This window comes from Chiloscyllium plagiosum, unplaced genomic scaffold, assembly GCF_037043375.1.
Source record: "Chiloscyllium plagiosum isolate Xiang-an unplaced genomic scaffold, Cpla_swu_hap1 HiC_scaffold_8, whole genome shotgun sequence".
NCBI lineage: Eukaryota > Metazoa > Chordata > Chondrichthyes > Orectolobiformes > Hemiscylliidae > Chiloscyllium > Chiloscyllium plagiosum.
The window spans coordinates 90003491-90026472 of NW_028270146.1; the positions used below are offsets into that span (position 1 = coordinate 90003491).

The 22982-nt window shown below is 42.9% G+C and overlaps 1 protein-coding gene across 4 annotated transcripts in view; it reads left to right on the forward strand.

Annotated features, from left to right (window-relative positions):
• LOC122553806 (regulator of G protein signaling 6-like) overlaps positions 1 to 22982 on the forward strand; it is a 618547-nt gene that overhangs the window by 431427 nt on the left and 164138 nt on the right. For all 4 annotated transcript variants that reach the window (XM_043698155.2, XM_043698156.2, XM_087990093.1 and 1 more), the window contains one exon: positions 15446 to 15545. In XM_043698155.2, coding sequence (XP_043554090.2) covers positions 15446 to 15545 — 100 coding nt within the window. The remainder of the gene's footprint in view (positions 1 to 15445; positions 15546 to 22982) is intronic.

A 22982-nucleotide genomic window follows, 5' to 3' on the forward strand; every position in this document is an offset into this window, starting at 1 on the left:
AAACTGAAGAGCCTGCTGAGACTTGATCAATGAGGTCAGAACTGAAGAGATTTCCAGGTGTTTGGAATCATCTCTATTGTGGAATGATGTCTTATGTCTACGCCTTCAAGGTCTTTGTCATGTGATTATTGCCAGTTTTGAGAGTTTGTGGAAAACCTTTGTCAGTTGCACTCTACCTGCTGTTAACTGCTTTCAGGTGCACAAAAACAGGCACACTACAGCTTCTTTACATTCTGAACTCCTCTCCTTGGACCCCGGATTAAAACCTCTCTACCTATGCAATTGTAGGACCTCGGGACTCAATGAGATAATTCTGCTATAACTGGCATTCTCTATTGGAACAGCATGTGATATTCTCACTCTTTCTCAAAACCGTTTGCTTCAATAAATACTGATCACTTTCCCAGTGAATTGTAAACTCACATGTGTAAGCAACTGGGCTGCACTCTACCTTTTTACCTGTCACCATGGAAAGTCCAAGATGGAACAAGTTACCCAATGTTTTCTTTCTACATGCTATTCTCCATACAATTATTGCTAACATCAGAAAAATAGTGCAACTTACCAATAAGATCCAAACCCACAGCTCAAGATCTAGGCCTAAGGTCTGATCGCTATTGGTCATTAATGGATCTCATCCACAAGCAGACAGCCTTCTGTTCTGGCCAGCCCATCAACATGATTTATCCTGGCCTTTGCTGCCAAATTTATTCAGAAGTAGTTTTTATTGCAGGTCAGTGAGACTTAATGTGTGTTCGCACATTAACAGCAGAGTTTTAGAAAATTGCAAAGTTAACGCGATGTTGTTCTGATGTTGGCAATAGTTGTATGGAGAGTAGCGTGTAGAAAGGAAAACAAATGACATTGGGTAACTTGTTCCACCTTGGACTTTCCATGGAGACAGGTTAAGTTAATGCCGGGAGAACAGCCAAGAGTGCACTCATCGGGTCACTAGGTGACATTTACGCATGAGGATCTCAGCTGAGGCAGAGCAGGAACAGGGTGATGAGAAGGAGGTAGAAAAAGGCAGCCTTGGTGATAACAATAAGAAGTAGGAGAACAAGTCCACATTTTAGATGATTCTCTTTCTACGATCAGATAGAAAAGTATGAGAACAGCTCCGCCCACCTGGATAACACTGGAGAAGGCTGGTGTGGCCAATGCTGCTAAAGACTGCAGGCAGGTTGAGTGGGATGAGAAAAGAAGTTCTCCTTTGTCACAATCACATCATTTACAAGAGCTCTTTCAGTATGCAGTAAGGTAGAGTTAAGGCTGGTTTCCTTCCGGGAGCAGGTGGCAGCTGATTTAAAGGGAAGAGGGGCAATAGCTGAAGGGGGAGAACCATGGGCAGAGTCAGCTCCCATGGGGACCAGCAAGCTACGTCAACAGGTCAGTGCGAATGGGAACAAGAAGTTAACATCATGGACGAGACATAAAGAGTCCAAATTGAAAACTGAGAAATTCTAGAGAAATAAGGTTCTACATTCAAATGAATCCTGCAATCAGTGTATTTCTTGGTCTCTTTCTTGTTCGATAGGACTTGTATTTTCTGTCATTGATCACCTTGTCTCAGTCCTCAGTCAGCGAGGATGGTAATATCTGTTGGTAAAAGTGTGGCCGGAGCTTCTGCACCCAACGTCTATCATTAATTACTGTCCTTCTTTAAAATTCTCCCTCGCCCGTTCTCGTTCTTGGTGTTTGCATGCTCCTGCCTGAGATGTTTACTCAGACGGTCTGAACATACCTTTTCATTTGATTTTGACAAGGTGAAACCTTCTGTACCACTGGTTAAACTCCAGCTATTGAAATGTTCCCAGCAGCAAGCCCATGGATGGATTCCATTAATAATTCAAGCTGTTCAAACAGAAACAGGTCAGTACTTAACCTTGTGAAAATAATCCTATACCGTCAAGAATATATTCCCTGTTCCTGCCAGAGAAGCCCAGACCAGTACAGAAATTTACTCCTTGTCCCTTTAAACCTCTTTCTTTACATAGAAACATAGAAAACATGAGTAGGCCATTCAGCCCTTTGGACCTAGTCTCTCATTCATTAAGATCATGGCTAATCATCCAACTCAGTGCCTTCTTTCTTCATCTTTTGATCCCTAGTACTTAGAACTATATCTAAATCGTACTTGAAAACATTCCATGTTTGTCCTCAACCACTTTCTGTGGCTGAGAATTTCACAGACTCGCCACTCTTCTGGCATGGTGGCTCGGTGGTTAGTACTACTGCCTCACAGTGCTGGGGACCTGGGTTCAATTCCAGCCTTGGGAGGCACGGTAATACAGTGGTTAGCACTGCTGCCTCACAGCGCTAAGGTCCCAGGTTTGATTCTAACCTCGGGCAACTGTCTGTGTGGAGTTTGCACATTCTTCTCATGTCTGCGTGGGTTTCCTCCCACAGTACAAAGGTGTGTAGGTTATGGGAATTGGCCATGCTAAATTGCCCATAGTGTCAGGTGCATTAGTTAGAGGGAAATGGATCTGGGTGGGTTACTCTTCAGAGGGTTGGTGTGGGCTGGTTGGGCGAACGGCCTGTTCCCACACTGCAGGGAATCTAATCTAATCTTCTCCGCAACTTTCACCAAACATTAAGTTCCCTATCCCTCAGATAATTATTTGTGAATAAACTTTGGTGTGACACTCCCATCAGTGATGCCAGCCAGCTGAGAGATGGGAGGCTGGAGATGAGGTCGTGGTTTATGACGATGGTGAGGTCAACATGTGTTTTCTTGAAGGAGCTGGTGGTCATGGATCTAAAGGGAAGAGGGGCAACATCTGAAGGGAGAGAACCATGAGCAGAATCAGCTCCATGGGGACTGGGAAGGGAGGTGAACAGTTCAGCATGAATAGGATTGACACAGCAAGACGTTGGCATCATGGAAGAGATAGTCCAAATTGAAAGCTTGAAATTCTCAAGAAACAGCCTCAGTTCTGCATCTGCCATTGATGCTCAGTACACTTTCTCCAGATGGGAAAGAAAGCGCATAGGTGGTGCAAGCCTGCTGTCTGGAATTGTGTGTGACCTTCTCTGTAAACAAATGTCTTATAACCATCTTGTGAGTCATTAGGAGAAAATACATGTCACATTGGAATATATAGATGATCATCAAGATGTAGGATGTGGGTAAATGAAGCTTGTTATATTGGTGAGTGAGGTATGAAGAGAGGAAAGTGTAGTGCCGGAGAATGAAGGAAAGCAGGAGAGGGAGGTTTTGTGATTGGTGAGGCTGGTACAATTGCAACATTTAAGAGGCATTTGGATGGGTATATGAATAGGAAGGATTTGGAGGGATATGGTTCGGGTGCTAGCAGGTGGGACTAGATTGGGTTGGGAATCTGGTCAGTGTGGACAGGTTGGACCGAAGGGTCTGTTTCCATGCTGTACATCTCTATGACTCTATAAGAGAGTAAGAGAACTGTGCTGTTTGCTTGACAACTCTGGTGAGATATTGTAACATCGCAGATATGTCCAGTGCACTAGTCGTTTGGCTGGCACTAACTCTGTCATCTCTTCTCTTTGACAATGTGCTTGATACTTGTAGGGCTTCCTACCACCTGGGGGAAAGATGTCTCTCTCCTTCTGGTTGTTGCTTTCATATGGGCTTTTCCAGACAGTTTCCAATGTGCTCAGTACTTGCTTCAACCATATACACCTCTGATGGAAAATCTGTCCCACAGCTCAAATTAACAGCCCCTTTAAGTGGCATCATTGCTCAATATTCAAGATTGCACCCTCCCTCCCCACAGCAGTGGCTAATAAGTAACATGGGTTCTTTCCGAGAGTGTTATCAGTAGGTACGAGTAAAGGGCTGACTGGGTTACACCGATGAGTTGTCATCGAATCCCGACAATGCGGAAAGACGCCATTCAGCCCACTGAGTCTACGCTTACCCTCAGAAAAGCGTCCCACACAGACCCAACCTTCCACCCTATCCCTAGCACCCCGTGTTTAGCATGACTAATCCACTTAACCTGCACATTTTTGGGCTGTTGGAGGAAATCCATGCGGACGCAGGGAGAACACGCAGACTCCACACAGGCAGTAAGTCAAGCCTGAATCGAATATGGGTCCCTGACACAGTGAGGCAGCAGTGCTAATCTACTCAGCCACCCTGCTCAACCCCCACCCCAGGTCAGGCTCTGATCTCCTTTCTAAGGTATGTGTCAGTGGATGAATGTTGAGCCATCCTCATTCACTTCCATCTTGAAGTGGTAGGATTGGCCAGTTGAAAAGACCAGATTAAGCTTGACAGCATCTTCACGCAGTGCCAGGCTTCTTTCACCACAATAATTGCCTGCCAGTGGTGCTTGTGTTGGCTGGCATTTGCCTGCCCTCTGGTGAGGTTCATGCTGTAAGACTGAAAAGCCGGTAGCCAATTGAACTTGACTAGTTCCTGGGTTCTCACTGTGAATTTTCTCCAAGCTTTTTCTGCTTTAGTCTCTCCATTCCTCAGGTTTTTACACAATATTAGTTGGGATTTTGACAGCTCATTCTAACTTTGAGCAATTTCAGGAAAAAAATTAAATACCTTTGTACGTGCAATGCATAATAATTCTTACATGTTCTCGCCAGGATTAGATATTTAGCCACACAATACTGACTAAACTGTGCCATCTTCTGCACAATCTGCCTGTGACAAATTTTACAAATTGTTTTAGGCAAATACCTGTCCAAATAGAGCAGATAAAGAGGAACTGTTCCCATTGGCAGAGGTATCAAAAACTATTGGATGCCATTTGAGGTGATTGACAAGGGAACCAATTTTGTTTGTGCAGTTGATCGCAGGATAGTGTGTAGGAGTCTGCTGAAGGCTAATTCTGTTGTAGTTTTCAGAAAAGAATTGGATAAGCTGCTAAAGAAAGATAAATTCCAGGGGTAGGGGAACGGGCATGGGGAGTGGGTCTGGCTGAAATGCTTTTGCAAAGAACTGACATGGGCTGAATAATTTCTTTCAGCGCGGCTATGATTATGTGCCAAGACTGGATTTTTAAGCACCAAAGAAGCAGGAATGCCGGGGAATGGGCCAACAATGCCAGCATCATGCCCAAAACGTCGACTCTTCTGCTCCTCAGACGCTGCCTGAGCTGCTGTGCTTTTCCAGCGCCACCCTTTTTGACAATGTCTCACCACAAGTCGGCATGCTAGTCTCCCAACATGATGCCACCTGTCGGTGTTTTCATTCCAGGAGAATTGATGAAGTAGGGTGAATGCAAAGAGTGGGTAGGCCCATTCAGCCAATCAAGGCCACGGGAAGAAGTGGGATTACCCTTCCACTGAGGCTAAAATGTGCTCAAATGGTCAAGGAGGCCTGAGAAGGTGGTAACTCTCTCAGAAAGTACGGAGTCTGTGGAATTCTTCACTGCAGAGTGCTGTGGAGGCTGAGTCATTAGGTATACTCAAGGCTCAGATAGACAGAATTTGAATCAGTGGAGGAATCAAGAGTTATGGGGGAAATTGCAGGGAATTGGAATTAAGGATTACCAAGTCATCTCACTGAATGGCTGACTTCTGCTCCTATGTCTTCTGGTTCCCAAATACTGGAGTGGGGGAACCAGGGCTTCATCAAGCTCAGAGAGCTCCCTTCCTACACTTGCCACAGTCACAAGGCAACAACTGTGGCCACTGTCCGTCCAGGAGAGAGAGGTTGACCCTGCATTTTGACAAAAGCCTGACACATGTGACCCGTGTGATGCTAATATTTAAAGGTTTTTCAGAGGGCACCGTCATCTCTGAGGTGTGCCCCCGCTGTGTCTCTCTTTCTCTCTGTGTCTCTTTCTTTGTTTCTCTCTCTTGCTTTCTATATGCCCTTGTCTCTCTCTCTCTCTCTCTCTCTGTCCAACCTGCATCAACACTTTCAGCCTTGATGGTATGCTGCTGACTTGTCAGTGCTAGAGGCCCTGCTATTGGATGCCTTGCCAGAGGGGCCCACCTGCCATCTTTAAGTGGGTGGTGAGCACATTTTCTGGGCACAAATCAGCCTGCTCATTAAAAATCAAATTGGACACTAGCTGCTGAAGTCAATATGCCTTTCAGGTCCTCATCCTGGACGAAGATTCCACCGTTGAAATTAAGAAGAATACAGGAAGGTAGTCGATTTTTGCCTTTCCCCTGTCCCCATTTCCCTCCCACTCTGCCCCCCCCCCACCCCCAATCTCTCTCCCGCTCTGCCTCTGCCTGTCTTGTCCCCCATCCCCACTCTGCCCCTCCCCATCTCCCTCACTCTGCCCCTGGGCATTAAATATGGGAAGACACTTGATATTTCCAACTGTTTTCATTTAACTCAAGCTGCAGTTTACTTTATTAGTTATTGCAAGGTACAGAGTGAATATTGGGGAAGTATTAAAAAAATCAAATGCAGAAGATTGCCTGCTTTAGATGAGTGAGATGGAAGATCAGCGAGATCAACAGTTGCTGCAGTAGTTCAAAGCCTGCCATTTGACAAATGAGATTAGTTTTGACTTCCAGCATTTCCCACTCCTGACTCTTGCTCAGGAAGGCTAATGGAATGCTGGCTTTCATTACAAGTGGAATTGAACATGAAAAAGTACTTTCAATTTTGCTCCTTTTCTCACCTTCACTCTCCAACCTGTAACCCCAGTCACAAATCTCCAACTGAAGGGTCTCCTTTTGTCTTTATACCCAGGGAATTGCTGATCATGTAACACTAAGACTTCCCTAAGGAGCTGCCTTTAAGTTCAGAGTAAAGTATGGTTTTTGAAATGAACTTTGAATTCTCGAAGGTGAGTTTAAAAGGACAGCAGCATTCAGAAACATAACAACATGCAAGCTAAAGCTGCCCATAGACTGATTCAAATATCCAGCTCCCCACTCTCGGCATACCATTGTAATTCAGCTTTTTAGTATCATTTTTCTGGCACTAGTCCATAATTACCGCAGTCATTGGACTCAATTTCACATCTTGCCAAGGTGAAATACAAGCTCATTGCCAACCCTGATTAACTGTCGTACACTCAGATCCCCAGTTTACTGAGGCACATGCATTTGAGGCATCTTTCACAGAACTGACAGCATGAGGCAGATCATCAGTTTGAGTTTTTAGCTGAATTGGGACTGTTATGTTCTAGGATGGTATATCAGCAGGAAATATGCCAGGTTTTGCTTATCTTCTGTCAAAGTTATGATAAATAAATGAGAATGCTTTTGTAGTCTGTTAAGCTCTTTCTTTGGCTAAAGTATGTGTGAGGGCATCACCTTCATGCCTAATGACTCGCGCAGCCTTGTTGATCTGCGTGTTCACATTGCAAGGGTGCTCTTGTGACCTTGGCTATATGTTCAACTTTTCAATAGTGAGCTTCTTCAGAATGAGACTGTGCAAGTGCTTGGTGAGGTGAAACCAGATATGGAGCATTACGTGCTGTGTTTTGAAACAAACATCGAGAACAACTATTACAGTCAGACCAGATAGTTTAATTGGAAGCTGCATAATAATGTAAAATAATGAATGCATTACCTGTCCCCACGAAAGCAAGTCATCTGGCTTTGATTAAACGACATTTGCTAAATTGTCACTCCTGCATGTCTTCCACCTTACAGTCCATCCCAACTGAAGCCAATTAAACTGACTGCAGGCTCTCATCCCCCTCTCATTGTAACCTGCCAGAAGGTAGCGATCTATCAGACCTCCTGCCAAATGCTTGGACCATCGACTCAGCAATACAACAGGGGTGCTGGCTTTATTGATGACTTGCATGGAAATGACAAATTTCTGCGCCTAAGTCTGCGAAATGAAGACATTTAAAGCCAGCTTGTGAACATCTCGACTAACGTTGTTTTAGAACTGCCTGCTTGAAGGTTGCTTAAAATAAAACATTTCACTTAGCGCTTTATTCTAATCCTCTCTCTTTGGGGGAATAAAATGGTCAAGAATTCATAAAACTTGACGGTAATGAATGAAAATACATTTTGCAAAGTAGATACTTTCATCATTGATCTAATTGTAGAGGGGAAAGAAAACAGTCTCAGATTGGCTTAAAACTCAACAACCTGTGATTCTGGGTTGGGTGAACTGACCTGGAGCCAACGATGATGGACACAGCTTGCCACTATTAACCAATTTAAACATATCCTTTTGTGGATGTGCCTGACCAGCAACTGAAGTTGCAAACTGGGGATCTGCCTCACGCTGACAGTTCTATGAAAAGTGCTTCAAATGCATGTGCCTCAGTAAACTGGGCATCTGAGTGTACGATAGTTAATCAGGTTGGCAGTGAGTTTGCATTCCATCTTGGCGAGATGTGAAATTGAATCCAATGACTGCGGTAATTATGGGCCAGTGCTAGAAAAATGACCCGACAAGCTGAATTACAACAGTATGCCGAGAGTGGAGGAAGTGGATGGTTGACTCAGTGGATGGGGAGCTTTGGCTTGGACATCGTTGTGCTTCTTCATTCATTCCACTTACCCAGACAAATGGAGAGTATGTCATTAGACTCTTGACATGTCTGCTGTCAGCTTGGTGGAGAGGCTTTGGTAAGTCAGGAGCTGAGTCATTCCCTGCAGGATTCCCAGTTTCTGATGTGCTCCAACAGCCACAGTATTATGAGCAGTAAAGGTTCTGATCAATGGTGATCCTTGGAATCCACCACCAAGAAGAGCAAGGGTGGCATGGGCCTTGAAGTGACTTAGAACTATTTTTCCATGCCTTCATTGTCATTAGCTCAAACTCTCCCCTTCACAGTGCTGTAGGTGTGTGACCTGTGATGGGTAGAGAAGCTAGCTCACTCACATCTTCTCAAGGATAGTTAGGATGAGCAATAAATGCCAACCTTCTCTGTGACTCCAACATCCAACAAAGAGTTTTATTTTCAGATTGATAGTGGTGCAACACTCTTTCTTTAAGTTGGTTCTCTGCTTCATGTTTGGTTAGCACAGTGCTACTTACCCTGAGCCTGAATGTTGCCCAGGTCTTGTTGCATTTGACACAGACAGCTTCATTATCTAAGCAGTTGTGAATGGAGCTAAGCACTGTGGAATCATCATATACGAGACTGAGGAGAGTTATTATTGAAGCAGCCTAAAACACTGCCCTGAGAAATTGCTGTAAGTCACATCAGTTGTGAGCTTGGTGACTTGCATCCAGCCCAACTATTTTCCATTATAGTAGATATAATTCCAGCCAGAGACTCATTCCCATAGACTTCAGCTTAACAATGGCTCATTAGTTTCACAATCTGCCACATTCTGACTTAAAGTCAAGGGCAACTGAGCCAATTTTCGCTCTGAAATACAGCTACTCTGTCCATGTTCAAGGCTGGGAAAGATTGATTTTTGTTCTCTCAGTTGAGGGATGTGGAGATAGGGTGGGGAAAATGGAGTTGAGGCGAAACATCAAACATATTGAGGAACGGAGCAGATTTGAAGGGCCAGGTGGTCCACTCCTTACAATCTTAGGTTTGTAAGGTCAGACCAAAGCAGTATTAAGATCTGCAACCTAGCAGTCTGGTGGAACACAGAGAATTAGTGAGCATTTGATTCATAAACTGCATAAGTGTGGATGTTTCTTCCATTACTTTGCTAATGGTCGGAAGCTTCCCGGATAGGATTCCTCTGTGCTGCACTGTATCAATATTGTGATCCTGTGAAGGCCAGCATTCCATTAGCTTTGTTGATTATTTTCTGCATTTTAAAGATCTATACATCTGGACCCTCAAGTCTCTTTGAATATCCACAGTATTTGACTGCCTACCATCTACAAAGTACCCTGTTTTTGTTTCCCTTTGTGGTTAGTGGATAACCTCACACTTGCTTACATTGAACTCCATCCTCCACAGTTTGCCCATTCACTTAGTCTGAAAAATGTGTTGCTGCAAAAGCGCAGCAGGTCAGGCAGCATCCAGGGAGCAGGAGAATCGACGTTTCGGGCATGAGCCCTTCTTCAGGATTGAGGAGGGTGTGCCAAGCAGGCTAAGATAAAAGGTAGGGAGGAGGGATTGGGGGAGGGGTGTTGGGAATGCGATAGGTGGAAGGAGGTTAAGGTGAGGGTGATAGGCCAGAGAGGGGGTGGGGGCGGAGAGGTCAGGGAGAAGATTGTAGGTCAAGAAGGCAGTGCTGAGTCCGAGGGTTGGGACTGAGATAAGGTGGGGGGAGGGGAAATGAGGAAGCTGGAGAAATCTGCATTCATCCCTTGTGGTTGGAGGGTTCCTAGGCGGAAGATGAGGTGCTCTTCCTCCAGGCGTCATGTTGCCATGGTCTGGCGATGGAGGAGGCCAAGGACCTGCATGTCCTTGGTGGAGTGGGAGGGAGAGTTAAAGTGTTCAGCCACGGGGCGGTTGGGTTGGTTGGTGCGGGTGTCCCAGAGGTGTTCTCTGAAATGTTTCCCAAGTAGGCAGCCTGTCTCCCCAATGTAGAGGAGGCCACATTGGGTGCAGCGGATGCAGTAAATGATGTGTGTGGAGGTGCAGGTGAATTTGTGACGGATATGGAAAGATCCCTTGGGGCCTTGGAGGGAAGTGAGGGGGAGGTGTGGGCGCAAGTTTTGCATTTCTTGCAGTTGCAGGGAAAGGTGCTGGAAGTGGAGGTTGGGTGGTGGGGGGTGTGGACCTGACCATGCCTAGGAACCCTCCAACCACAAGGGATGAATTCAGATTTCTCCAGCTTCCTCATTTCCCCTCCGCCCACCTTATCTCAGTCCCAACCCTCGGACTCAGCACCGCCTTCTTGACCTGCAATCTTCTTCCCGACCTCTCCGCCCCCACCCCCTCTCCGGCCTGTCAACCTCACCTTAACCTCCTTCCACCTTTCTCATTCCAAATGCCCCTCCCCCAAGTCCCTCCTCCCTATCTTTTATCTTAGCCTGCTTGGCACACCTTCCTCATTCCTGAAGAAGGGCTTATGCCTGAAACATCGATTCTCCTGCTCCTTGGATGCTGCCTGACCTGCTGCGCTTTTCCAGCAACACATTTTTCAGCTCTGATCTCCAGCATCTGCAGTCCTCACTTTCTCCTCATTCACTTAGTCTATCAATGTCCCTTTGTAGTCTGAAAACAGATCCTTGTGGGACATCACTGGTCACATCCTGACAATTTGGGGACCTTCCCATTAAACCCTACTTTCAGTTGCATGCCATTCAGCCAATTTCCCAACCACGTCAGTGGTTTATCCTCAATACCCATAATTGCCAGCCTCTTATGTGAGACTTTATCAAATGTCTTCTGGAAGTCAGTGTTAAAAAAAAATCCCATAAACATTCCCACTACCTTAGTCACCCCCTCTTCAAAAAATTCAAGGTTTGTTAGGCGTTACCTACCAGTCTAGAATCCATGCTGGCTCTCCATTAATGAAACTTTTCAGGATGTTCAGTTAGCTCATCCTCGATTGGAGAGTTCAACTATTTCCCCACCACAGATGTTCGGCGAACTGATCTGAAATATCCAGGTTTTCCTCTTTCTTCTTTCTTAAAAAGCAGAGGGCCACCAGCAATTTTCCAATCTGGAGTGATGATTCCTGTATCCAAGGAACTCAAGGATTATAGTTATGGCGTTTACAACCCTACTTCCTTTAACACCTTGATGGAAGCTGGGATCAAGATTAGAGTGGTACTGGAAAAGCACAGCAGGTCAGACAGCATCCAAGGAGCAGGAAAATCAATGTATCGGGCAAAAACCCTTTATCAGGATTGACAGGTTATTTGCCTGAAACATCAATTTTCCTGCTCCTTAGATGCTGCTTGACCTGCTGTGCTTTTCCAGCACCACTTTAATATTGACTCTAATCTCCAGCATCTGCAGTAACCACTTCTGCCTTGATGGAAGCTGTCGGGTCCGAGGGATTTGTCACTCTTTAATTCTGTTTATTTCCTCATTGCCAATATGTTGCTTGCATTAATTTTATTCAATCCCTCTTTCTGATTTACTACCATGTGTATTTATATCTGCTGGGATAGGCCTTTCCACCTGTTACCCTATTAATGGAAAGATGTATTTGTCGAGTGCATTAGGGATTCCTTCTAGGATAGTACAACCTACCCAGGAACAGGCCATTGTTGATCTAGTAATGTGTTAACAAGGTAGGATTAATAAAATCCTCTCATAGTTAAGGGTCCTGTAGGGATTAGCAATCACAACGTGGTAGAATTTCAAATGCAGTCTGAGAAAGAGGAATTCAGGTCTCAAACCAGGCTTCTTAACTTAACTAAGGACAATTACAGAGGTATTTAAATATGTAGAGAGTCTCCAAAGTATGAGCAACACCGAGGGATCTGGACATTATTGTGCATGAAACACAAAAAAGTTAGCATGCCAGTGCAGCAAGTAATTAAGAAAGCAAATGGAATTTTGATCTTTATTGCAAAGAGGCTGGAGTTTAAAAACAAGAAAGTCTCATTACAACTGCAGAGGGTATTGGTGAGGCTACGCCTGGAGTACATGTGTAAATGTTCTGGTCCCCATATTTAAGAAAGAAAATACTGACCCTGGAGGCATTTCAGAAATGATTCACTTAGCTGATTCCTGTGGTGAAGGGTTGGCATTATCAATGTTACTAATAGCTAACATGTTAAGTCTTAATTCATTAGCATTCAGAAGTACACGGAATGATGTTTTATATATTTAAGTATATATTTAAATAAACAAGATTCTGGAGGCCTTGACAAAGATGGATGTTAAGATGTTTCCACAAATGGAGAACTGGTGAACCAGAAGGCATAATTACAGAATAAGAGGGCATTCATGGAAAGGAATTTCTTCTCCCAGAGAGTAGGTAATGTCTGGAATTCTTTCTGCAGAGAGTTGTGGAGGCTAGATCACTGAAAGTATTTAAGGGGGGAGGGTAGATTTTTAAAATATAGAGGAGTTGCAGGCTGTGAGGAGTTGAGAACGGATTCGCGTTGACCTTATTGTGTGTCAGGATAGACTTGAAGGGCTGAATTTCCTAAAACTACTCTTGTTTCTTGCGTTCTCACCTTAATCCTGTGTGTCCTCTCTACTAACTAAGTTCACATCCCGACTGCTGGAATTCCTCTTACACTGTACTGCTGAAAAGACCTAATGTGGTACTTTAAGGGAAGCTTCTTTAAATCAGTAGGGCAGTAGATCTCAATTAGTGTTATTGTTTAAGTTCAGTGTTTGATACAGTACTCGCCGTTGTTCTGCTTTGATCCTGTGCTAGTATGTCCAAAGCCACTGAAATGCAGTGAACACATAAAAGTACTTAGAGTGTGAATAGTGGTTAAACTAACGTTGTGGCGAGAATGCTGCTTAGCAGGGTGGGCGTGCTTGCATGAAGCTGAAGCTAACACAGTGGCAACATCTGTTGATTCTGATTACAAGTAATTTTCTGTCAAAGATTCAGATCCTGAAATTGGCACCCTGTCCAAATGTGCTTTCTCGTGGCATCTGGTGAACATCAAATTGCAATTAAGCATGAAATAGAAGTATGGACTGCAAAAGGTTCAGTCATTTCCACAGTGTCTTCATTTGTGACATTCCTCCATGTATTACTGTATCTCATGGGCACACTGGTCTCCAATTCAGCTATTGGATAAAGGTAATTCATGAAGGCATTTAGACACTTGTGTGATGAATGTGGATAAAGATCTGTACTCCAATGCTCATTTGAAATCCTGTTGTCTGATGCTCTTCAGTCACCATTATTACAAAGATAAAGTGCACATTTACCCAGATAAGATGTGACATTGTTTGTGAAAGTAAACACAGATCCCCGGGGCTTTGATGATGGTGTTGCTGCAAGTTGACATGCAATTAAAATTGCAGCTTTTATTATCAGCTGACATTTTTTCCCATTGACATTTTATCAACAATCAACAAGAAAGCCTTTCCTGAGAACCACTCTCAGGGATACTGGAAGATGTTATACGATGAGTGTCAACGTGCTTATCACTGCCTATTTCAATGGCGGTGCTTTGATTTATAAAAAGCTCCGTCCACAGAGATTATCAGTCCAGTAGTTAAAGCACTTCCACTTATCCCATGGATATTGGACTGGACAAGGTCCATTTTATATTGGTCTCCTGCATGTACTGAACTAGCTCCATTACCGTTGCTTCATTGGGCACTGGGCTGGATCACATGATTTTTTTTTGTCAAACATGAGAATAGAAGACCAAATCATTCTGTCAGCATTTCCTGAGTTAACTGTTTATGTTAAGGCTCTTTGGGTCCAATTGTAGTGATACGCATGGTTCACTCTTGAATAAAACTATAGCACTGTGATATTGAACTGATGGAATGTATTTGGAATATCACCATGGGTCAGTGATAGTTCCAAATGATAGCAGGGACTATGTGTGTCAGTAGATTCAGTAGAAATATGTACTTTCCCCCGGCCTAGCAGGTGGGTTTGATTCCTGCTCGGGCCAAAGGGAGACTTCCTTGCCCTGCTGGCTTATGTCATGTTGAAGTGCTGTAACATCCAATCACAAGTCCATCTAGCAGATGTGGTTAACTGCATAAAAGCTGAAGGGTAATTAGGGAAGGGCAATAAATGTTGGCACTGCCAGCAATGCCCACATCCCTGAGTGAACTGGGAAAAAAAAACCTTCTGGCTGAGCGTTAGAGGATCAACAACTTGGTTAATAAATCACTGCTGAAATAGGCGTTTACACAGAATGGTGATTTATTTAAAAAAAAAATTTCTTCAATCTTATTGAATCTGAATTATGAACACTCCCTTACTTACACTCTTGCTCCTACGCATAAAAATTGGATTTTTTCTCAATCACATCAAAAAACTTTACAGGCAATGAATAACTTTTTTAAGAGAAACCACTGTCGTGACTAATGAGGGAAACAAAACAGTCAATTTGCACACAAAGATCGAACAAGCAGCAGCATGATCATGAGGTGATAATCTTTTTACGGTGTTGGAGGAATAAATGTTAACCAGGACACACCAGTTCAGAATGGTGCCATCAAATCTTTTACATCCTCGCAGCCAGCAGAGAGAGAGGGCCTAGCTCGTCATTTCACCGAAGAGCCAACACTCCAATAAAACATCACTTAGTGTTGCACTGAAATATCAGCTTTGATTTTGTTTTCATTGCTAAAGATGCACAATGGAGCTTGAAACCAGATCATGGCGACTCTGAGGTAAGACTGCTACCAACTAAGCCACATGCTAGTCACAATGGCCAGAAAAGTCTTGACATGAGTTCGGGCCATTTGTAAATGGGATCGCTGCAGAGCACAAAAGAATTTTGATTTGAAACTAATATACACTGAAGTTGCCAATCTCTCTGCTGGAGGGCTGCCGTGAGAAATGATAATCAAACAGCAGGAGAGCTCTCCTCAACCGGGATTTCTGGTCTGAGATTAGACAAGGGAGAACTTCAGACTGTAGCTCACCAGCGAAATGTTGATATTGGCACGGTTTAAAAGATTGATGTGCTTCGTCTTGAGAAGCACAAAAATTAACTGGAGAAAAAGTGTGTAATAACCACAGATTTGACTTACTTTGGCAGATAGAAAATATCATCACACGGATGCAGGATGACAAAGCTGGTGGAGTGATGATCCGAACAGTGAAGAGCTTCCTGTCAAAGATTCCCAGCGTCATCACCGGTAAGACAATACTTCAATTGACTCGGAAACTCTGGGCCGTATTACCTTAAAATTAGTACAATTGTCTTAACACAGCAAGCACCATTGTTGTTTGTCAGAGATGTGAGTCCTGCTCATACGTCTCATGCTCTACCTCTCTTAGAACGTCCCCCATACATATTTATGAGAACATGCTATAAATTTGGTATTGTTTGCTTTTTATGGTTAACCACATTCCAGATTTGCTCTACTGTGCATTCTAACAATATCACCTGTCTACCTTTTCCTCATTGATAACTATACACAATTCCATTTTCTAGACCGTCACTATTTCCTCACTAATCAACATTTTGAAGTTGTCACCAATCAGCTCTTTGATGTATATTATTTTGGCAGAGAATTATCCTGGTGACCTTGTCAACACTCATTGAAAAAATATCGTCAACCTTGCTCATTTTTAAGGGACTGTGTAATTGGCTGCCATATTTATCCACTTAACAGCAATTGCTGCTCATGATTAAATGTGAGATCCATTGGGATACTGTACTTTGGAGGGATGTGACAAAGTGCTATGCAAATGCAGATTTTTGAACATTCACTTGCATTGCCACATTTGAAGCCAAGTATGAGTTGTATTATTGGGTCTACCAAGGGACAAAGAGAGGTGAGATAAATTGCATTGTTTTGAATCTGAGCATCATCAGATTCTGTTAAGACAATTGCACCAATTTTAAGGGAATGCGGCCCAGAGTTTAGGTTCAGAATTGTCCCTATGATAACCACCAGAAATACGGAAATGAGTAACTGGTTGAAATAACGTTTTGCCATTTTTGTCACTGTTGCTGTATCGTTCTTTGCCTGGCTGTTTATGGGTCTCTGCAGCTCATTAGAGAATGTCACATATCTTCATGTAGGATGAGGTTGTGGGATAAAGTACACATGGAAGAACTTTGAATTAATACACCCATGGGAAATGGATAGGCTTGGATCAGGTGCCCTTTTACAACCTACTTGATATCTCTATGGAGAATTGTTGAGTGGATTAGTTTAAAATGAACTGTATATGCCTGACCTAAAGCTACACCCTAATGCGTGTACTTTGGTTGATAGTTACTGTTGATGCACCTCTATTCAGACAGACCGTTGCAGTGACTTAACATACTTGCCTTTTATTTCTGGCTGCTGGATTGATTTCAATGTACATTGACAGATGATTGCAAGGAGTACACTCAAATTGGGCTACCCAACAACAGATGCTGTGTCCGAAAACCGGACATTTCTGTCATGTCCATTTTCCAATCATAATCAGGTTGCACTGATGCAGAGATGTCGAAAGGCACAGAAGACTATCGGTTCAATGCTTGAGCAGATTATTAATACCAGCAGTGACGTGACCATTAACAAGAGATTGCTTCACAATCATATCATTTGGTTTTCCTGCATCCCTTATTCACTGGATTTGTTCTGATTTGAATTGTTGAGTTCCAATTATTTTTACTGAAATCAGCAGGCTCCACAATCCACTGCAGCCTAATCCTAATGATTCGAGAGGCTGTGCTGATATGTGAAATAAAATTAGAATGTCTCAACTCATCTACCTGTAGGCACACGGCCAAACAGCCAAAATTAATCACAAATTTCACTCAGAGAACTCACAAAGGTAGCTGTTTTGAGAAGCTCACACTGGTGCAGCTGGGAGCTACTGAGAGTGTTTGTTGCTGACACTGAATGAATTTCCAATGCTGTACTGACATCTACCACCTGAGTGAACACAAAATGCAGCAGCAAGTCGAAATGGAAGTTGCTCGAAGACATGCTTTTGATTGTGTATTGAAGCCGTCACATGGGAAATAACAGAAAAATCAGATCTCCACTGTCATTTTAACAAAAGAATACCTTCAGACAATTCTCCTTTTTTTTTTGACACAAAAATGTGTGAGGCTGCAGGACTGTTTGCTTATTGATCTGCTGAAGCCATAAATATGTTTCAAGGTGATTTATTCATAGTGTCATGAGCATCAATAGTATGAGACCAGCGTTGCCACTTGGAAGCTAACTAAACCAAGCTCACTTGCTTTATCATCAGTGTGTTTGCAAAACAAACTCTCCTTGCAAAAAGTACGTATCAGATCTCATTTCTAAGTAATAAATACAGCGATGGACAATGAGTGCCGCAATACAGCAGTACAAGAGGTGGCCTCCCAATCACTGGCTTTAAGTGAAAGAGAATGAAAAGTGTGAGATAGAAATAGGTATCTTATACCAATCACTTAAACCCCAAAGCTTTTTGCTTATTCTGAGTTCATTCCTTGTTTTGTTATCAAGATAATACAAATAAATTATTCTATAGGTTGCTACATCTTGGAGAAATTAAAAAGCTGTGTGCTGTGGAAAGTTGTGAAGTTCTTGATTTCAAATAATTGCAATAGGTGCAGCTTTGAGATGTTATCTGCTTATGTGATGGATACTTGAATGTAGAAATATCATTTTCACACTGAGGTAGTAGATTATTCATTGCTTTGTGTGTTTTAAATTTAGCAGGAGGATTAAAAGCCTACTGTGAACTTTTTTGGCTTAGTGCCATACAAGTACTCCCCAGAATGGAGCTGAATAATGTACACTGGGGGTGGCGCAAGGTTAATCCTGACTGTTCTGAGTCATTTGGCCTAAATCTGGATGACAGCAGCAATGCCATAATTGACTATTCTAATTGCTTTTCTAAGTAAGCACTGGTTTCTCCTGATAATCACTATTATTTAGCTCCTACTGCCAAGTGTAATAACAGGTAGGCTGCTTTTTTATTTTCACATTTGAGGGGCCCACTAGTATTCATTATTAAGTCTGATTCTGATTCATTGACACTAATTGCTTGGGCTCACTGTATCTATGGATCCATACCAGTGAATGTCAAGGATTTTAAGAAGGAGGTTACTGTAAAAAGACTTTTTTTCTAAAATAGTCTGTGAGGAAGGCAAGCTTCTTACTGAGATATATGACTTTTATTAGCAATTGGAACTCTTACCAGGTTTAATACTGGAAGCAATCTCCCACACTGATTTCTTTCTGTTGTACAAATGAACAGCATGAGCAGCATGGTGGCACAGTGGTTAACACTGCTGCCTCACAGCGCCAGAGACCCAAGTTCAATTCCCGCCTCAGACGACTGTCTGTGTAGAGTTTGCACATTCTCCCAGTGTCTGTGTGGGTTTCCTCCGGGTGCTCCGGTTTCCTCCCACAGTCCAAAAATGTGCAGGTTAGGTGAATTGGCCATACTAAATTGCCCGTAGTGTTAGGTGAAGGGGTAAATGTAGGGGAATGGGTCTGGGTGGATTGCGCTTGTTGGGCCGAAGGGCCTGTTTCCACACTGTAAGTAATCTAATCTAAAATAACTCTGCATGGGCAACGTACTTGCGACCAAACTTTTTGTGTACATATTGTGGGCATTTTCCATTTGTTCTCAGGACAGACATGGCACTGACTATGCTATGTTTCTTACCTGTTGTAATGATTTCTAGGCCAATTTGGGAAATATTAAAAGTCTGCCGTGATGTGTAGGGCTAGAGTCACATGTAGGTCAGAGCAGCAAGTTTGCTTCCCTGAAGGATTTTAGTGAAGAAATTTAATATTTTCAGCTACCTATAAATTTTCATTGTGCTAGCCCACACACACAATCAAGTTCATTGAATCTTGTTTTACAACATGCTGGTTATAGTTAGAGTCATAGAGATGTACAGCCTTCAGTCCAACTTGTCCATATCAACCCGATATCCTAACCCAATCCAGTCCCATTTGCCAGCATTTGGCCCATATTCCTCTAAACCCTTCCTATTCATATACCCATCTAGATGCCTTTTAAATGCTGTAATTGTACCAGCTTCCACTTCTTCCTCTGTCAGCTCATTCAATACACACACCACCCTCTGCATAAAAAAAGTTGCCCCTTGGGTCCCTTTTATATCTTTCCCCTCTCACCCGAAAATCTATGCCCTCTAGTTCTGGATTCCCCCACCCCAGGGAAAAGACATTGTCTATTTACCCTCTCCATGCCCCTCATGATTTTATAAACCTCTATAAGGTCACCACTCAGCCTCCGATGTTCCAGGGAAAACAGCCCTAGCCTGTTCAGCCTCTCAACATCCTTTGCAACATCCTTGTAAATCTTTTCTGAACGCTTTCAAGTTTCACAACATCCTTCTGATAGGAAGGAGACCAGAATTGCACAGTATTTCAAAAGTGGCCTGACCAATGTCCCATTCAGCTGCAACATGACCTCCCAAATCCTGTACTCAATGCTCTGACCAATAAAGGAAAGCAGACCAAATGCCTTCTTCACTATCCTATCTACCTGCGCCTTTACTTTCAAGGAGCTATGAACCTGCACTCCAATGTCTCTTTGTTCAGCAACACTCCCCAGGACCTTACCATTAAATGTATAAGTCCTGCTCTGATTTGACCTAGCTTTTCAGGAAGAAAGATGTCCATTTATAAAGCACAGCAACAATATGCCCACAACAATCTCCCAGAGGTAGCACTGTGATAATAACTAAATTATCTGCTATGATGTTGATCAAGAGATAAATATTGGACAGGACACTGAGGATGGCCACCCACCCTTCTTCAAAAGTACACTGCAGAATTGTATCCACCCTCCCAAACAGGCAGCTTCAGTTTAATATCTTAACTGAAAACTCGCATCCTTGACAATGCAGCTCTTCATCAGTAATACCAACTAGTGTCAGACTTCTTTCTTACTTAAACCCTGGCATCAGAATTGTACCCAGATGCTTATGATTCTGAGACAAATGTACAAGCAGCTGATAATTCGGTGCCACTTAATTTTACCCTGATTTTGCTGTGATACTATTCGTTCCAGGATGACTCAAAGCTGAATACACTGGAGTTTGGCAGAGAGTGAAAAAGAGGGGAGTGGTATCACCGGGGATTTAGTTCATAGGGGCTGCAGTATCTTGCATTGCTGCCCAGGGAGGGAAACCAAGACAGGCAGTAGAACTTCATTCTGCAACAATCAAGTTTCCAATGACGGAATCAAGTTTTTAGTCCCATTCTCGGAGTTATAAAGACAGTTCGAGCCTCCTGACAGCAAGCATTGGGAAGTCCTTTTGAATTCATTTGCACTAAAGGTTGGTCATTAAAAGAATTTAAAATGCCAGAATTAGGTTCCCTTACGTTGATCAAACTCTGCCTCAGCGAGCAATTCTGGAACTGACAGTAAAATGGCAAAGCCTGGCTGCATGCAGCATGCGAGGTACCTGCTGGGCCTTGGAATGCAATTCGCTGCTGCTTTCATCTGTTCATCTGTGTCTTGTCAGATTTAGCGTACTGGATGGCAGTACTTTTAAGATGCACAAGGCATGGAAGATGACTGAGGGAGGCTGGAATGTAACGAGCTTGATTCAAGAAGGATGGCAGTCTTTCCAGCCAAGGGGGACAGGGGCAGACTGGTGAGGTCTGGAGGGGTCAGAAAGGCATCCACTCTGACAGTCAGGGATATGCTCTTGCCTTGCAGGGAATGAATGCCCCTCCAGGTTCCCTTTAAAGATGCACCAGGCACCTTTTGGCACTTGAAAGTAAGATCAGGCCCATTGACTCCCAAACAAACCCCTCCATCAGATTCACTGTGTTCCCCGTGCGGACATGTGTAATGAGCTGAGAGCCATGTGACCACGCACAAAAAGCTGACCTGACTTGATATTTCCCTAATCTCCCAACAAATGTGGACTACACTATATGAGATTCCAGCCATTGAGCCTGACTCTCTTTTACATTGGCATGCATCCAAACAAATACGTAACTGAAACTTTGCAGGGTTTGTCAACACCACTACTACTGCACGAGTCACAGTTCAAATCACTTATAGTTGCAAAGGAAGTTCAGAGGGATTAATCGAAATCACTGCAGTGGTTATCTTTAAATAAGTTTCATATATTCAGTAACAACATGGTATGTTGTCCCAAGGTCATTTTACTATATTATGTGGGAAATCAACAGCTGAGACATTATCAATCAAGTGATTATCCCAGACAGACCATCACACACACACGCATAATCCTTCACAGTGTCAGTGGATACAGAACTGCTTTCTTTTGAGTGACTTCACCAGTGCAGAACTGCTACAGAACTTAACCCTTCACAGCAGCAAAGAAAAACAAATTTGGGACTACTTTCAAACTAAAGTTCTCCTTTGATCATGTTTATGTCTCACATCAAGTTAAGACCAGTCTGTCTTCTCTCTCTCACTCTCTCTCTCTCTGCCCCACTGCTGGTCAGAATTGCACTATGCCTATCCAGACCAAACTTTGCCCAAATTTAATGTGCTGTGGCACTTCCAAGTGCTGGAAGCTTGAAGTTCTTAAGAGTTGGTGTTGTTTTACTTTTGGGGTTGTGACCTGTGAAATGGACGTGGAAGCGGGAGTACAATTGACCAGCCTCACCTGTTAGATCTGATCAGTCAGAATCTCCAGAGTTTAACGTAAAGCTTGTGAAACAATTGCATCTGCTGCTTAATTTCTTTCTTTCAATACCTGACCTCGTTTGCTGCTCAAGCTTTTTCAGTCCATTGCTTTTAATTTGGAACATAAAAGTTGTCAAAAAAAACTCATGGAAATTTGATTCATAAGGATTATATCATGACATCATTTATTGTCTTTCTAAGGAGAGATGCTGTCAATGCTTTTCATCTCACATCCTTCAACTTGCACAGATTCAGTTGCTACTGAGTCAGCACCCTCTTCTCATTTAAGTATAATTTGTTGTTTCCTTTAAGATTCGACATTCTTGCATCTGACCTGATGATTGCAAGGGGAAAACATTTTAACAACATGCCTCTACTTCTCAACAATTTTCAAGTTATGCATTACCACGCGAGTCTTTGTAATTTTCATCAATCAGTGTAATGTGGAGGAAACTTTTTCCTTCCAATTTCTGTGTTGCTTTGAGATGATTAATTGATTATATTAAATCCATGCACAGGAAGTTAATGTTGCCCATTTAACTTCATACCAAGATGACGAAGTGTCATTTTTGGTGGGAGATGAATATATGACAGGATTATTGCCATTCAAGAGAAATGAAGTGATAGATATTCATAGCTTCTGATTGTTAAAATGTTAAATAAAATGACGGCCTGAGAAACCTTTAGAAACCTTTTTAAAGCATTACAGCTGGCTAGAATCTTGAACCTGGAAATTAATGAAGCACTGAAGCAATGCTTGAAAAGTAATTGAATTTAGCCAAAGATGCCTCTGAAATCAAAGGGAGAAAAGGCCTTCATTATTTTGTTCCTCCAGTAAAGATTTTGAGTTTCCTGCCCAAGTTCTTTTTATACAGAATGTCTAACAAAACCCAAGAAGATTACATTAATACTAGGATATAATGAGATGTGGGCCCTGCTAATGATGGGGGTTTGAGAGAATGAATATTCTTACAATGCTATATTTC